The sequence below is a fragment of the Triturus cristatus genome, chromosome 5_2 (assembly GCF_964204655.1).
Source record: "Triturus cristatus chromosome 5_2, aTriCri1.1, whole genome shotgun sequence".
Classification (NCBI taxonomy): domain Eukaryota; kingdom Metazoa; phylum Chordata; class Amphibia; order Caudata; family Salamandridae; genus Triturus; species Triturus cristatus.
In genome coordinates, this window is record NC_140588.1 from 622,732,033 (window position 1) to 622,748,993 (window position 16,961).

At 45.9% G+C, this 16,961-nt stretch overlaps 1 protein-coding gene across 6 annotated transcripts in view; it reads right to left on the bottom strand.

Annotated features, from left to right (window-relative positions):
* CSTF2 (cleavage stimulation factor subunit 2) overlaps positions 1-16,961 on the bottom strand; it is a 446,855-nt gene that overhangs the window by 201,542 nt on the left and 228,352 nt on the right. For 4 of the 6 annotated variants that reach the window (XM_085607739.1, XM_085607738.1, XM_085607737.1 and 1 more), the window contains one exon: positions 12,846-12,963. In XM_085607739.1, coding sequence (XP_085463865.1) covers positions 12,846-12,963 — 118 coding nt within the window. Of the gene's footprint in view, positions 1-12,845; positions 12,964-15,696; positions 15,757-16,961 lie in introns of all 6 variants that reach the window. The other 2 variants (XM_085607736.1, XM_085607734.1) reach the window with 1 other exon arrangement.

A 16,961-nucleotide genomic window follows, 5' to 3' on the forward strand; every position in this document is an offset into this window, starting at 1 on the left:
CTCTTCCAAAACTCTGGAACTCTTCGGTAACGATCCAGACCAACGGCAGAAAAAGTAATCTGAATATGGCGACCAAAGGTCGGAGCTTCCGTAGGAAGCGCGCCGCCATCCCGAAAGACACCAAATGGTGGGACATCGCCGTCCACCTGGGCCACAGAAAAAAAAGAGAAAATACTACAATTCCGGACCCAACCACAAGATGGTGGAGTAATGCACAGCATAGTGAATCCAGAAAGATTCACGCTGCAAAACTAGAAATATTCTTTAAAAATCGCATGAATAACCAAAACGTACCTGTTTGCAGGAAATGTCCCAGTGCTGAATCTAGGTATCCAGCACTGAGTTAGAAAAGTAACGTAAAAGTAACTTACCTGTAATTTACTGAAAAAGCCTATTCATTTCAAAGTACTGTATTTGCTAAGTATTGCAACCTATTGCATCCCCTGTAAATCAAACAAAGTAAAATTCCTATTGCATTTTCAAACTGTTCTACATTCAGCAACATTACTGTAAAGTATTTAATGCCTACCTGTGCCAGGCTTCCTTGGTTCTAAAAATAAAACAGTATATTTTTTATACAAAAACATTTGGCCTAGAGTTCAGTTCTTGAGTGTGTGAATTCATTTGCTGACAGAGTGTACATCAAATGCTTAACACTGTCCTCTGATACTGCCTTACTGCTCGACCACTCTACCACAAATGTTCTATCTAACTTTAACCTCTGCCTACCTCTGGGGTCACCTGGACTCTATACACACACTATACCTCATTTTAGTGTCGTATATATAGAGCCAGTTTCCTACATGCCGCTTTCACCATTCTTCTGCCCACCAAGTCCATCCTATTACCCTCCTTTTATGGCGGCGGTCCTGTATTGGAGACTGCGTTTGCTCTCCTTCTGGCTGTTGTTACGATGATAGAATCTGGCGTAATGTTTCTCTGAATTTATTTTGGGTCCTTTGAAGAGGGTTTATGTTTTTCTCTACTCTAGGAGTTACCCCTCTGTTAGATGCTGGCTCCTTGAAGACTTCCTTGCTTTGGTCCAGAATACTTGGCAACATGGGTTGATATTGTGTTTGCAGGTGCCAGGGTTTTCAGCAGGAAACATGTATCCCCCTTTTCTTCCTCTAGGGGCATCCCAAACTGGTTTGCAGCCCTTTTAACAATTTCATTGTAGGAGGCAATGTCATCTGGGGGAGATGCCTTCGAGGGATAGTTGCAGATCTCCTCCTCCGGACTCTCGGTGTCGAGATCGTTCCATTCGTCCTCAAAGTTTTCTTTGTTTTCCTCCGGTACATTATCGTATTCCTCGGGATCTTCACCTCGAGGTTCCGGCGTTGGTGGGGATTGAAGGATCATAACACACAGGACAGGTGGAGCGGGTCCAAGGGAGGGAGTTTAAAGACCTGCAAGGAAAAGTTTCCCATTCTTCAAACACAATTGCAACACAAAATAACCCTGGGTCTATGTACGTACAAAAGCTAAACGTTTTTCACTCCCTTTTTCCGTTGCGCTGCGTTCCCACCCTACCAGATACTTTACATATGGGATTTTAGCATCCACTGCAACGTTGCATGATTAAAAAACATCCCTGAGCTCCTTCCTCTCAGTGAGGGAGTTGTAGCCCTCAGTGGGAATAGGTATTCCCACTGGGAGGAGAAACCCATATGATTTAGCATGCCACTATAGGTGGGTGAGGGTATTCGTCCTAAAAGGGATCTCCCCCCTGAGGAGGTTTGGCGAGACTCAATTTTGCTCAGCTAGCTTTCGTACGTACATAGACCCAAAGTTATTTTGGGGATTGGAGGATACCATCTTCCTCCTCTTCGGCGTCAACTGTTTCCGGTTCGACTTCCGGAGCCTTAGGGATTCAATACTCCTTTAAAGAATCGTCGAACTCCTTTTTCCTTTGCAATAGCGCAGCCTTTTCTTCCTTGAGTCTTCTTTTCGACTTAGAGGGCCCTTTTGGAATTGGATGTCGGGGTCTTACTTTTCTTTTCGAAGTCAAAGTTAGTTTTCGGTGTCAGGTCTTTTTTGTGGGTTCGTTGTCGTCGACCCTTGGCTTAGGAGCCTTGTGCGACTTCCCCTCTTTGGCAACCTTTGGGTGGGTGCCGTGGATTTGTTTTGGTCGCGGCTGACCTTCGATCGCCTTTTTTTTCGGCGTCGGGCTGCCTTGGCTGTTTTTAGTTCGTGACCCTTCAGTTCCGACGGATCTTTGGTTTTTACCATGTCCGTCTTTTTCTTAGATTCCTTCGCCTCCTTCTTGGCGTGTAGTTTTTTTGACGTCTTTTTCTATAACTTGGTCGTCCGATCCTTCATGTGTGGATTCCATAGGAGCTGCGTGTTCCACTTCGTCGCTCGAGAAACCCATCTCCCTAATGGAAGATTTCTTTGTTGGCATCGACATCGTGGCGTAGTGGGCCTTTCTCTGATTTTGGCTTGTCCAAAGAGTTTTCGGCAGGAACGCTGCACAGGTCTCACAGTCTTTATCCTGGTGATCCTTGGGTAGGCAGAGGTTGCACACGGTGTGTGGATCACGCTGTGCATATTTGTGATGGCACTTAAAAAAAGGGTCTTCTCCATGGCCCCTACCTCGCCATTTGTGGCCCAGAGTAGTCCTCTGGTGTTGAAAAGACCCGGGCCGCTGTGCTTCTGTCTACGACACTGCGTTGGTGATCGGTCTCTTCTCGTTGATCCCGTCGATGACGATCTTCTTTTCTTGAAGTTTTTTGGGGAAAAACAAACTTTTCTTCAGAGCTTCCCGTCTTGCTTCCAGACCCAACGGCGAAAAAAAGAATATGAAGATGGCCACCATGCACGTCGACCTCCAGGATGCCGTCTGACGTCATACAGGGGACGTACCGGACAGCCTTTGAGGCTCACCACCCTGAATGCTGTTACTGCTTGGGGTAGGTGTGAAGCACCTCAACCCCAACCAGCCTTTATCCCTGACTCATGAGAGCACAATGGCTCCAATCACAGGTGGTCAGAAAGATGCCTGTGTGCGGCAGGCTGGTACAGACCAGTCAGGTGGACACAAGCGAGTTGGTCGCTTTTCAGGAAGAATCTCCAAGATGCTAAGTGCATTTTACAATAGATCCAACACTGGCATCAGTGAGGACTTATTGCACTGAGAAGTTTCATACCCAACTTCTCAGTATACAGAAAAGCCATCATGGAGCTGTGGAGTTCGTAATGACAAACTCCCAGCCCATGTACTCAATATGGCTTCACTGCACTTACAATGCCTAAGAATCGACTTAGACACTCTAGGGCAGGTGTCTCCAACAAGTAGCTCCCCATCTATTTATGAGTAGCTCTCCTGGGTGCAACCCAGCTTACTACTATGGAAGACTTCTATACACTGGGGTGGATATGCTTTAAATGTACATCAAAGTGTCTCCTTTCTATAACAATTAAACAGTAAACATTCATCAAATTTCGGGTGCCCTTGGTGTCAAACACTCATCCACCTAGAGCAGGGGTACTCGTAGTACGGCCCGCGGGCCGCCAGCGGCCCGGCAAGTCTTTCTTGGCGGCCCGCGGACCTTGCAGACATCGTACCCAGACATACCAACCCTCCCCATTCAGGCGGGAGACTACCGATTTCAAGGCTAGTCTCCCGCCTCCCAATTCCTGCAGGCAAAAACCAGATTTCTCGGGGGGTTTCAGCTGACAGGGCTTGTATTGTGTAGAGTGCTAATTCTTCCAGCAATAATCAGAGTGGTGATGCAGGGGTTCTAGAAAGGGTGAAAAAGCGAAACAAAGCCTCATCAACAAGTGAATGGTCTTTTAAAGACCTGTGAAGTACTCAGGGGCGGCTGTGTGTGTGTGGGGGGGGGGGGGGCAAGGGAGGGGGGGGGGGGTTGAATGCACTGCCAGCAACCTGCCAGGCCAGTGCACAACACTTGCATCACCCTCTCTCTGCCTGCCACTGCGCTCAATGCTTCTGTAAGGTAAGGAAACAAAAAGTGCATTTTGCGTTTCAAATGTCGGATTCTGCAGCAGCACACCTCCAACGCCCATACATGACAGTAACCCGATTTAAGGCTCCATTCTCCCGATTTGTTTTTCAGAGAGGTAGGGAGGGAGACGGAGGAGGGAGGGAGACGGAGGAGGGAGGGAGACGGAGGACAGAGGGAGAGGGAGGACAGAGGGAGAGGGAGGGAGGACGGAGGGAGACAGAGAGGGAGGACGGAGGGAGACAGAGAGGGAGAGGGAGGGAGGACGGAGGGAGACAGAGAGGGAGAGAGGGAAAGAGGGAGGGAGAGAGAGAGGGAGGGAGGGAGGGAGGGAGACGGAGGAGGGAGGGAGACAGACGGAGGAGGGATAGAGGGGGAGAGGGAGGGAGGGAGGGAGACGGAGGAGGGAGAGAGGGGGAGAGAGAGGGAGGGAGAGACAGAGAGGGAGGGAGACAGGGAGGGAGGGAGACCGAGAGGGAGGGAGACGGAGGAGGGAGGGAGACGGAGGAGGGAGGGAGACAGGGAGGGAGGGAGACAGGGAGGGAGGGAGACAGGGAGGGAGGGAGACAGGGAGGGAGGGAGACAGGGAGGGAGGGAGGGAGACCGAGAGGGAGGGAGACAGAGAGGGAGGGAGACAGAGAGGGAGAGACAGAGAGGGAGAGACAGAGAGAGAGGGAGGAAGGGAGACGGAGGAGGGAGGGAGGGAGACGGAGGAGGGAGGGAGGGAGACGGAGGAGGGAGGGAGGGAGACGGAGGAGGGAGGGAGATGGAGGAGGGAGAAAGGGGGAGAGAGAGGGAGAGAGGGGGAGAGAGAGGGAGAGAGGGGGAGAGAGAGGGAGGGAGACAGGGAGGGAGGGAGACAGAGAGGGAGGGAGACAGAGAGGGAGGGAGACGGAGGACGGAGGGAGACAGAGAGGGAGGGAGACGGAGGACGGAGGGAGACGGAGAGGGAGGGAGGGAGACGGAGGAGGGAGGGAGGGAGACGGAGGAGGGAGAGAGGGGGACAGAGGGGGACAGAGAGGGACAGAGAGGGAGGGAGACCGATGTTTTGAAAGGTTTTTTTTTTACTCTAGCTCTGCCCCCACTGATCCCGCCCCCACTGACTCCACCCCTACCAGTGCGGCCCTCGGCCACTAACCACACTGTAATTTTGGCCCCCGACAGAAAGTTTGTGAGTACCCCTGACCTAGAGTGTTGATTCCTGAATACACAAACAAGTGGTTCAGGCACAGATTCATAGAAAAGACACCCGAGCACACCATACATTAGTTACTCTCATCCCTTGTGCGTTAAGCACTATCCGCAACCATCTGTCATATGCCAAAAAGTTCCAATATCGATAGAAATCGACGTAGCTGAAGATCAATCAAATTTTTATTTCTTTATAAAGCACAACAGCCGACGCGCGTTTCGCCCCACCTGGGCTTCCTCAAGGCTCATCAATGTTATAACTCGCATATTGTTGGTCAAATAGGCAAGCAAGTAGTTTTGATTCCAATGCTTGAATACTCATATATCCAAATTGCTAGTTTTCAAGTTTTTGTTATGTCCTCTGTTGGCGTTGTACATAAAGACCACTGTGTATCCTGTGTCCAATATCAATCCATTCATATCCATCAACAGCGCAGAGCCATGCTAAGTTCCATCGCAAAGTTATGCTTCAGTTCTCACAGCGTCTCCGAGTTTCAAATGTTCGAGTTACTCCAGCCCGTAGCTCCCGACTCCATTTCAATTGCGTGAACGTCACAGACGGAGACGCTGTGAGAACGGAAGCATAACTTTGCGATGGAACTTAGCATGGCTCCGCGCAATTGATGGATATGTACGATAACTTGAAAAACTGCAAATATGTAAAAACTACTTTACTTAACTTTTCTCTAGGAAATGTCCCAGTGTGATATCTAGGCATGTCATACTGAGTAGAAAACGTAATACATAAAGAAATCTAAATAGTAAGGTGCAAAGTAATATTTAAAGTAACTGAAAAGTAATTTTGAAACATTGACTTACCTGTAATTCAATCAACTGCATTTGAACCTGCATTCAACTGTAAAACATTTCATAAGATTTTGAAAAGCATATATTTCACTTAACTGCACCAGGCTTGGCTTGGTTCTAGAAATAAAATAACCGTAATATTTTTCATACAAACAAATTGGTCTGAGTTCAGTCTTTGAGTGTGTGACATCATTTGCTGCCTGAGTGTGTACAACAAATGCGTAACACTACCCTCTAATAAAACCTTACTGCTCGCCCACACTACCACAAATAGAGAGTAAGGTGCTATCTACTTTTACCTCTGCCTACCTTTGGGGTTCCACTGGACTCTGTGCACGCTACACCTCATTTTGGTATAGTATATCCTACAGGCAACTCTGGGGTTCATCAAATGTCCACTTAGCACCGGACCTCTGGTCGCCCGGCACAAAGTAGTCAGCAGTTCCCTTCTTTTGGCAAAATCTTTCCTTCTGGGCGATCAAACTGCACTCGGGCGACTTTCCCGGGTTCAGCAGACTCAGTGAAACTTTTGGGTGGCTCTTCTTAGTCTCCCAGGCTGTGGTGGGACAAGAAGCAATGAGTGGGTGATCAGGGTTACCAGCTTGCCCAGGCAGGCTTCCTCAGCTATTGTGGCTCTATTTTGTGAACAAGAAGTCAGACAACTTACTCTTGGAGTCTCTGCTTCTGGCTAGACTCTAGGGACAACTTTTCCATGAGGACAATGTAGGAACAGTGCTTTCTTTGCTTACTCAAGGAGCAGCAGGTGCAATTCACCTGCAGTGCAGCCTTTTCTTTGTCAGGCCCTAAGCCAGCAGGGCAGTTTTTCTATGGTACTCTTCTTCAGTCTAAACAAGGTAGTAGTTTTGGGGTCCAGGCGTGCCCTTTTTATGCCCAGAAAGTGGCCCATTTGGGAGGTTGCAGTTACTAGCCAATGGGCTACTTGGTTCCCTCCCACCTGATAAAAACTCTGTGAAGTGTGGCATCTAGCTATCCCAGAGTGCTCATTTCTGCCCACTCCCAAGATGGCTGAACCATTCTCTTGGTGTCTGGATCTCTGTACCCCGCCCTAGAGGTGTGGCTACCTGGGGGATACATGCCCATAGAGAAAACGGTTTGGCTAGTGTTTCCCCCTCTGTGTCCTCAACGCCATCCTGCCTGCCCAGATAAAAGAGCAGCCCGCTCGTTGATATTCACCATTTGTCCATCAAAGGTAGCTCTGCCTTTGAAACTCACCTTTTGGGCTAACATCCAGAGTGGCTTCCTGCTAGGAGATGGTAACATCTCCTTCAGCGGCAGACCTCTATTGTTACCTGTATACACAATTCCCCAGTGTCCAGGAGTTCCCCAAAAGTGTACAGGGCTCAATGTAAAACCCAAAGTGTTCTATTTGTGGTAGTGTGGGCGAGCAGCCTTAGGCCTAACAGAGGAGTGTAACCTTGGTCAATAATGGACACAAGATTCAAAAAGGAGATTCACATCAATTTTAGAAAAATAAGCTTTGTTAATTCTTTATTTTAAGACGAAGATCTTCGCAATAAGGTAAGTATGTTTTTAGATAAAAAAATATTTTTCACTTTCAAAAGTCGACAGTTCAATCTTATCATATGGAGGTAAATACTAATGCGGTTACACAGGTAAGTACGCAACTTACAATTCCAGTCTTAGGGAGCAAAGGTCAGCAAGGAGTCAGAGTCAGGTGAGTACCAACACTGCAGCAAACATACACCACTAGCAGGGCTGCCGGGTGTAATTTCAGCGTTGGGCGCCAATGCGTTTCAATGTTGAATTTGCAAACAGGCTGCAGGAGTCGCACTGGAGGTTACAGGAGGGAGACCAATGACAGCAGAGGTAAGAATAGATGTAGGGATCGTAAGAGCACCGTTGGTTCCACTCACCAAGGCCCAGGTGCTTCGAGTGCAGGTCAATGTCGGAGTCTTCTTACCGGAGCGGGTTGTAGGTAAGGGAGAGCCTCTGGAATCAGGCTGCAGGTATCGTCGAGGAGTCCAGGAGGGGTCAACCAACCCTGGCATTGAGGTCAGGATCTCTGGGGAACCGGTTTAGGGATGGTGGTCCACCTGGACACGGACCAGAGGCGTCGGGTGAAGAGTGGGCAGGACTCGGAGATCCACAGGGCACTAAAGTCCTTTGTGTTGGATTATTGTGGACAGAACCACTGTCCTCTAGAGTTCTGGTCTTTTTCAAAGTTCAGGCAGTCTTCCTCTGGTTTCTGGAAGTCGCTGGCTAGAACACAGGCGTCGTCTTCTCGCACGGTCTTGGAAGCTGGAGACAGGCCGGTAGAACTGGGACCAAGTCAGTAGTTGTCTTAAGGCTTCGCTGCATGGCATCTTCATCCTTCTTATGTTGCAGGTAACTAGTTTCTAGGTCTGAGGGAGCTACCTAAATACTACATTTATTGGGCATTTTAGGGGAGTAGCAGGTAGGACCAATAGGCTGCCTATGTGGGGCGAGTACACCCGCTATTATGCCACCCTCCTGTGGGAGGGGGCATAGACATAGGCCTGATTGGAGGAGTTCCCTCATCTTCAGCATAGAGGGGACTGAAAATGGGGCTTATCTTTGCCTCTTCCACCTGAGGTGCAGAGTTGGCAAAGGTGGGCACACCTCCTAGACTTTCTAAGTTTTCCTAATGATTTTCTCGCTCAAAATTGGGGTGTAAACCAGGGACTGCCATCTGTGACTAACTGTAGAGGCTGGGGGTCGAATTACAAAGGCAGCAGGCCTTTGTTTCGAGCACTGGGCCCATCCTGGGGGAGGAGGTGTGAAACCTCTTCCCACGATGTGCATTGTTGCTGGTCCCAGAGAGCAGACGCTCTCCACGCAGGGATCCAGAAACATGTCTATGTGTGACATGCAGCCTAAAGTCATTCAGTGAGCACAACAGGGTGGGTAGGTTTTCAGGGGGCACCTCTGAGTACATGGTTTAATAAATCCGACACTGGCATCAATGTGGATTTATTACAAGGAGTTGTTCGGTACCAAACAGTTTACAACCCAGGTAATCCTTATGACTTCCCTGGTACCTGAAATATTTAAGAATTGGCTTAAGTATTGTAGGGGCATATCTACTCAAGCAGATATGCCCTCACCTGTGGTATAGTGCACCCTGCCTTAGGGCTGTAAGGCCTGCTAGAGGGGCGACTTAACTATACCTTTGATGCAGGTACCAAAGGTACCACTTACTAGGGACTTACAGGGGGGAGAAGTGTCAATTGTGGATAGGTTTTTAAGGAAGAAGCACTGGCACAGGGGACCTGGTTGGCAGGGACCCTGAGTGCTACAATCAAATTCACATCAATGTCCAAGCAAAAAGTTGGGGCTAACCCTGTCAAAAGAGGCACTTTCTCACACCCAGGCGTGCAGACCGCTGTCTGGTGGCCTGCATCTGCAAAGGCCACTGAAAGACTTGGGCAACAGAGTGGTAACTTTCCAAAGGTTGCATGTAATAACAATTTACATTAATTTTGATTTGGGTATTAAATTGGGCTTAATGTAACGAGTTGTTTGATAACTTGAAGTACCAACTTTAGTAGTATCATTCAGTAGTTAGCACAGCTGAGTTGTCAGTGAGGCTACTAGCCTTTCTCACAGTAAAAACAACAATTGCGAGTTTTAACTGTTCAAACATGGAAAACACGTTTGCTGCTCAATGTGCTACACCCTGCCTTAGGACTCGATAGGCCTGTTGTAGGGAAGACTTCTATACATTAACAAGCATTGGCATAGCCAACAGGTCTTGCTTTAGGGACCTTGTAAGTATTTAGTTATGCAACCGTTGTGGTTGTGGGTGTGGTTGTGTGTGATTGTGTGTGTGTGATTGTGTGTGTGTGATTGTGTGTGTGTGTGATTGTGTGTGTGTGATTGTGTGTGTGTGATTGTGTGTGTGCGATTGTGTGTGGTTGTGTGCGATTGTGCGTGTGGTTGTGTGTGGGTGTGGGGTTCTGAGTGGTTGTGTGTGTGGTTGTGTGTGTGGTTGTGTGTGGTTGTGTGTGATTGTGGGTGGTTGTGTGTGATTGTGGTTGTGTGTGTGGTTGTGTTTGGTTGTGTGTGTGTGGTTGTGGTTGTGTGTAGTTGTGGTTGTGTGTGTGTAGTTGTGGTTGTGTGTGTGTAGTTGTGGTTGTGTGCGCGTGTGGTTGTGTGCGCGTGTGGTTGTGTGCGCATGTGGTTGTGTGTGCATGTGGTTGTGTGTGCATGTGGTTGTGTGTGCATGTGGTTGTGTGTGCATGTGGTTGTGTGTGCATGTGGTTGTGTGTGCATGTGGTTGTGTGTGCGTGTGGGGTTGTGTGTGCGTGTGGGGTTGTGTGTGGTTGTGTGTGTGTGTGGTTGTGTGTGTGTGGTTGTGTGTGTGTGGTTGTGTGTGTGTGGTTGTGGGAGGTGTGTGTGTGGGAGGTGTGTGTGTGGGAGGTGTGTGTGTGGGAGGTGTGGGTGTGTGGGGGGTGTGGGGGGTGTGGGGGTGTGGGGGTGTCTGTGGTTGTGTGTGGGGGTGTGCGGTTCTGTTTGTGTGTGGTTGGTTGTGGTGGTGTGTGATTGTAGTTATGTGTGTGTGGTTGTGTGTATGTGTGTGGTTGTGTGTGTGGTTGTGTGTGTGTAATTGTGTGTGTGTGTTATTGTGTGTGTGTGTGTGTGTGCTTGTGGCTGTGTAGGTGTGGTTGTGTGTGTGGTTGTGTGTAGGATTGTGGTTGTGTGTGGTATGGTTGTGGGTGGGTGTAGTTGTGGTGTGTTCTTGTGTGTGTGGTGTGTGGTTGTGTGTGTGTGGTTGTGTGTGTGGCTGTGTGTGCGCGCTTGTGTGTGCGCTTGTGTGTGTGCGCTTGTGTGTGTGGTTGTGTGTGTGGTTGTGTGTGTTATTGTGTGTAGTTGTGTGTGTGTGGTTGTGTGTGGTTGTGTGTGTGTGGTTGTGTGTGTGTGGTTGTGTGTGGGTGTGTGGTTGTGTGTGGGTGTGTGGTTGTGGTTGTGTGTGTGGTTGTGGTTGTGTGTGTGGTTGTGGGTGTGCTTGTGTGTGTGCTTGTGTGTGTGCTTGTGTGTGTGGTTGTGTGTGTAGTTGTGTGTGTAGTTGTGTGTGTAGTTGTGTGTGTAGTTGTGTGTGTAGTTGTGTGTGTAGTTGTGTGTGTGGTTGTGTGTGTGGTTGTGTGTGTTATTGTGTGTAGTTGTGTGTGTTATTGTGTGTAGTCTTGTGTGTGCTATTGTGTGTGGTTGTGTGTGTGTGTGTGGTTGTGTGTGTGGTTGTGTGTGGGTGTGGGGTTCTGAGTGGTTGTGAGTGGTTGTGTGTGTGGTTGTGTGTGTTGTGGTTGTGTGTGCGTTATTGTGTGTGTGGTTGTGTGTGTGTGGTGTTAAAGTTTTAGTCACTACTCAAAATGAAATCCATTTTATCAGTGTTGCCAGTGCTCCTTTATGTTTAATGCCCTAAACGAAACACAATGTTATAAGCATAAAAGGGCTGGCCGAGAAGGGAGGGGGGGGAGGGGGGGAGGGGATGCGAGGGGCAGAGGGGAATGCCAGGAGTAGAGGAGTCAGAATGAAAGTGACGAAAGGGAGCCAGAATGAAAGTGACGAAAAGGGAGGAGAGAGATGTGAGCAAAGCATCAAAGGGCTGAGCGAAAAGGGAGGGGTGAATGCGGGGACCAGCTGTGCACGTGCACGCAATCTTGCACTCAAGCTTGTAGCCAGCAAAACCATGTGGGTAGCACTTTGAAAACTCACCTACTAAAGTCTCTCGAGCAGCGCATGCGCGCTAACTCACTGAGACCTAAAAAGGTAGGGTTGGACTTTGCCATTGTTTGAAAACGCAAAGTCGAGTTAGCGGTTTTAAACTGCTCTACCAGTCTGCAATGGAAGGCTGGGAAACACATTTTGCCATATCCCCCTCAGCGTGGAACAACAAGCGCTGCAGACCCTGGAGGGGACACTAACTTACAGGCCCTGGAAACCCCTGGTACCATGTATTAGGGACATATAAGTGAGTTAGCTTATGCCAACTGGGTTTTCACTCAAACATACATGTTTATGGGTCAGAGCACTGGCAGCATCAGTCAAAAACTTTGGCAGTGATCTTGACAAAAATAGGCATATCTTTACACCAGCTACTGTGTGCCATGGGAAAGATGAAGGTGCTGGGATCTATTAAATACAAAGCAAGTTCAGGTGGATGCAAAGATGCAAAAATGAAAAAGTGCACTTTGTGTTTCAACCGACTTGTGCAGGGCATTCAAATTCTGAATCGGTGATGGATGATAATATTCAATTATATATATATATACATTCAATACATTTGCATTTCTCTCTTTCATCAGACTCCAAGGTAAACCTCCTGGTAGGTTTACCAGTGACTCCAGAAGCTGCTCTTCTGTTGCTTCTTTCAAGTCATGTACAGACCCACTATAATAGTCCTTTGAGTTTTTTGCGTTCACTCCACTGGGCTACTTCTCTTTTTCGGTCCTGGGTAAACTCTGTATAATGATTCTTGGAGGTTTAACACAGCATCCTAATGGTTTACTTCCTCTGATCCTACTGGGTGAGCACCATATACGACAAATGACTCATGGAAGCACATGAACAGTGGTTTCTATGGATACTAATGCCCACCCCAAAAGATGGCACGTACCTGCATGTGCAGCTGCATCTATTCTCACACTTTCAGCAATATCTATGATTAGGTGCAGAAACATTCAGCACACTGTGCATTTAACATGTCAAATCTCATAAGCACTAGTCATATCCCATATAGGCCAAATCACAAACAGCACTCTTTCAACCAAACACTTATGAAGTGCTACGTAATTATTGTAACCGGATCATCCCGAAAAGTGCTCTAGACCTTGCAAGGGGTATGGAAAGTGATATATAACTGGCAATAACATATAATACAAATACCTGGGATCATCTTTGATAGGTCCTCGGTCGTTTGGGTTATCTCCCAAAAGGCCTCGAGGAGGCACATTCGAGACTGGTGGCCCACGCTGCAAGGGAGCTCTAGGGTCTGGCATAGAGCCTGTCAATATAAAAAAAAAGCATTATCAAACAAAGAAAATCCCACTGCAATGAGTGGCATGCAAATACAGCATAATACAGATCTCTTGCACCAGGTGTATAGCTGACCTGCACCCAGAAGATTCATGCAAATTATTAATGCGAGATATCCATTAATTAAGAACGTTTCTTAGTTAAGGGAGTTGTTGTTAATGTCTTTGAGCAGACGCCTTAAATTTATATTTTAGTTGTGAGATTACATGGACAAAGTCTGCAGGCCTATCTGTGTTGATGGAAAGGAGTTCAAGTTCCTCTAAGAAGCCTATTTAGGGATTTACTGGTTTTCCACGTTAGAGCCTGCAGGCATGCAATTTGTCTCCGGGTACCTTGCAGGTACCAAGCATATAATGTCAGTAGTCTATGTTTGAGGAGTTAGATCCAGTCTGTGATAAATCATTAGGGTATTTCATTTATACTCTGGTTATCTGCGAGGACACATTTATGAATGGTTTAAAACCACAACTGTTTCACCAACTGTATAGTGTGTACATGGATTTGTAATTATATGCATAGTTTTTTAAAACTTTTTGTGCATTAAAGTTCCTTTCTTTATTTAAATAATAAGCATTGACTGGATAGAGACTTAATGAGTATTGCAATGTGCATTACTGAGTAACAACACCTCCAGGAGGTAGAGACTATCATTAACTTAATAGTCTAGGACTGAAGTGGTCTGCTTGGTTTTTAATTTCGGATGACAACAGTACAGCAGCCCCTGGACACCATAGGTGAATGATCTCAATTGACACAACTGAGGCCCAGTAACCCCAAAATGCAGCTATACCCCAAAAAAGCAACACACAAAAAAGTGGTTTCAAAGAGCAGTACCCCACTTAACCATCACACATTTGCACTGCCAGAATGTCAAGCAAAAGACTTTGTTCACATATCTTTACATTTGTTTTAGCCCGGACTAGTAAACATGAATACTGCTTATACATTTCACTCAGCTTACACCTTTTTTATTCAATCAATCTCATCACTTCATTCAGTTGGACATTATCTACTAGCGTACAGCCAGTTAAATGCTTGGCAGCAACAAGAAGTATTCCTACAAAACTATTTGGTTTTAAATCAAGGATCCAAATATTAGAACAAGTTGGTATGACAGAGGGCTTCAAAGATAGCACAATAGCTTTGATACAACACATATTCCAATTGGCCAAAAATGCTACCAAAAGTTGATGCTAATCTTCTACATGATCTTTAAACTTAGCTCTCCAATTTACTATAAAAACACATAATTCAGAATAACAAAGTTCAAGTTTGCTTTGTAACTGAACTTGAACCAACTTTTGCTTCTCACGAGCTATAAACAGCAGCAAAAGTAGGTTTCAATAGCTGTAAAAATGCACAGTGCAATAATGATTTAGAGCAACACCTAAAACATTATACAACGTAATGCCCCATGCAGTCATACAATCAACCTGAATTATGAAATGGAAAAGACTGTAGAACGTGTTTGTTATTACAACAAACTCAGCCCTCCTATTCTCAAACAATCATGTACACATAGTTCCTTAAGCCAATTTGGTTTGAATCAACGTCATTTGTAAAATCCGCCTTTTTCATTCATTTAGTTCTAAAACCACTACGAATGATCCAGAATATTGACAGCTATGTGATCAACATTATACACTACTGACCGCAAAAAGGACCTGTGTTACTTGAATGAATAAAGTCACATACGGTACACATGTGGTCTCTTTCAGATTAAATACCACAGAAAAGCATGCTGTAATCCTGAAATATTGCATTTCCAAAGTCATCCAAAATAATATAAGACCAAGGCATTTCAGACACCTCATTCCAAACTTAAGCTGTATCACAGTAAGTCTCAAAAAGGTATTTCTTATAGAATGGGATTTCTATTGGACAAACAACAAACACAAATAGCTCTCTAAATTAGCTTTGAGGACAAGATTTTGTGTATGGCTGCTGCAAGATGATATTTTATAGTCACCAACTAAGAATGTCAACATATAATGCACTATAGAAAATTTGAAATCAATCATATATTCTATCAAATTAGCCACACTATGATCCGTGAAACCAATAAAGATTATTTGTTACTAAACACATTCTTAAATCCACTCAAATTGTGCTGCGGCATTTCGGATAAAGGAACTGTGCCTAACCTTTAACACGATGACGCTGTGGTGCACAAATCAAACTACACCCACCAACCCTGGAGCATACTTCCTTACAAGCATGACCATAGGCTATGGTAGTGCTACTGAACAGGAAAAGTTTCCATGAGCTCTTGGTTGCATTATTGAAGGGTGATCAGCTCTAAAAGTACAAATGTAGGAAATGTCCCTTTCACTTTAATGCAGCTTTCCCCATTCCCAAAACTGACAGGGAATGGAGCATAACCCAAAACAGAATCTGGCTATGCAAACAAAATAAATAGCCGCAATACTTTGAAATCTTTAAGGTTAAGTACTATAGAAATTCAATAAAATCACAATGTGTTTAGTAATACTGTAATAAAAACATTGTTACACTGTTTATGCCTGCTAAATATAGTGCAACAGCGATATTGGGGAGACCGTGAAACCACCCAGAATACGCTGAGGCTAAAGTAGTTTTTGTTAATTTTATACTTCAGCTGAAATCATCATTTCAGTCTATGCCTCAAAGATTTTGGTACTATGGGTGCAGGCAACCAGTCGAAGACATCTGCCACGGATACCTGGAACTCGTTCCATGGATGCCGATCTGACAGGTCCCACAGGAGAGTGCTGCAGGCTCCCTTGGAGAGTAGGGAGAGAAAAAAAAGAGTGCAGTGATACAAGTGGTCAACGCACTGAAAGCCTGATAGTTGTCATTATTGCTGACTGGGAAGGGATGGGAAAGCATTATGCATCATTAGTTTCCATGCACTGTAGAGAGTGACCATAATCCTTCCAAACAATGCCTTATACACAAGGAATTATAAAACAGGCAGCATCCTGCTCAAAGTGAAGATAAGGCTTAGCCTGAACAATATATGACACAACAGAAAATGACTATACCCTGAGAGAGGGAAAAGGGGTTTGCCACCTTAAGATGGTACCCTGCCCAGTAAATTATGCTTCCCATCTGCTCATACATAATGCTCTTGAAAGGAGGTCAAAAACTAAATCTTGCTATTCCTTGGAGAGAATGATGCCTGCAACAAACGTAGATGTCTTGTATAAGAGGAAAAGTCAGATTTAATGAATGGCTTTATGAAATGTCTAATTTGCTATAATTACACATTAAATGGTGCGCTGGCAGGTGGGTAAGGGGGATTTCCACGCATATATCACATGAGACCAGGAGAGTTCTACTCTAATTATAGAGCCACAACATAGTGAATGCACTAGGCGAACACTCACTGTGGTAACCTACTTTTCAGTGCCCTCCTTCATATTCGCATCCACTTTCAAAGTGAAACAAATGTGGCTTATGCATGTGCATGTCACCCACACAGCCCTCAGGTGTCTTTACTGCTTTTATATTGCATTCCCCAGACCATCACATTAGTATCTGGTTGGATTCAACATTAAAAAACACGGGTTGAAGTTGATTTAATGACTATGGAGGAATTCTGATGATACGAAGGGGCCTATGTATTTGAAGCTTACTTCTGATACACTTGCAACTGGCTTCTTCATAATCCAATTGCATATGCTATCCATTAGAAGCCAAACCGCAGACATAAAAGATTCTAAAAACAATTTTTACTGCCATTACACAACTGCAGCGAATAACAAAATATGGGTTTCACTGCTTCGACAACATAAGGAAGCAGCAGTTTACCTGGTCGTCTGCCACCCTGCCTGGGTTTCAAGGGAACTGAGAAATGGGGTAGAATTGAATCATTGGCCAAGTCTCAACCTCTTTTCTCCTGTCTCTTTTGAATCTATGGAGACCCATAGGAGACAACTAAATGTAGGTGGTGTAAATTACAGTGAAATCAATCAGCTATCTAGA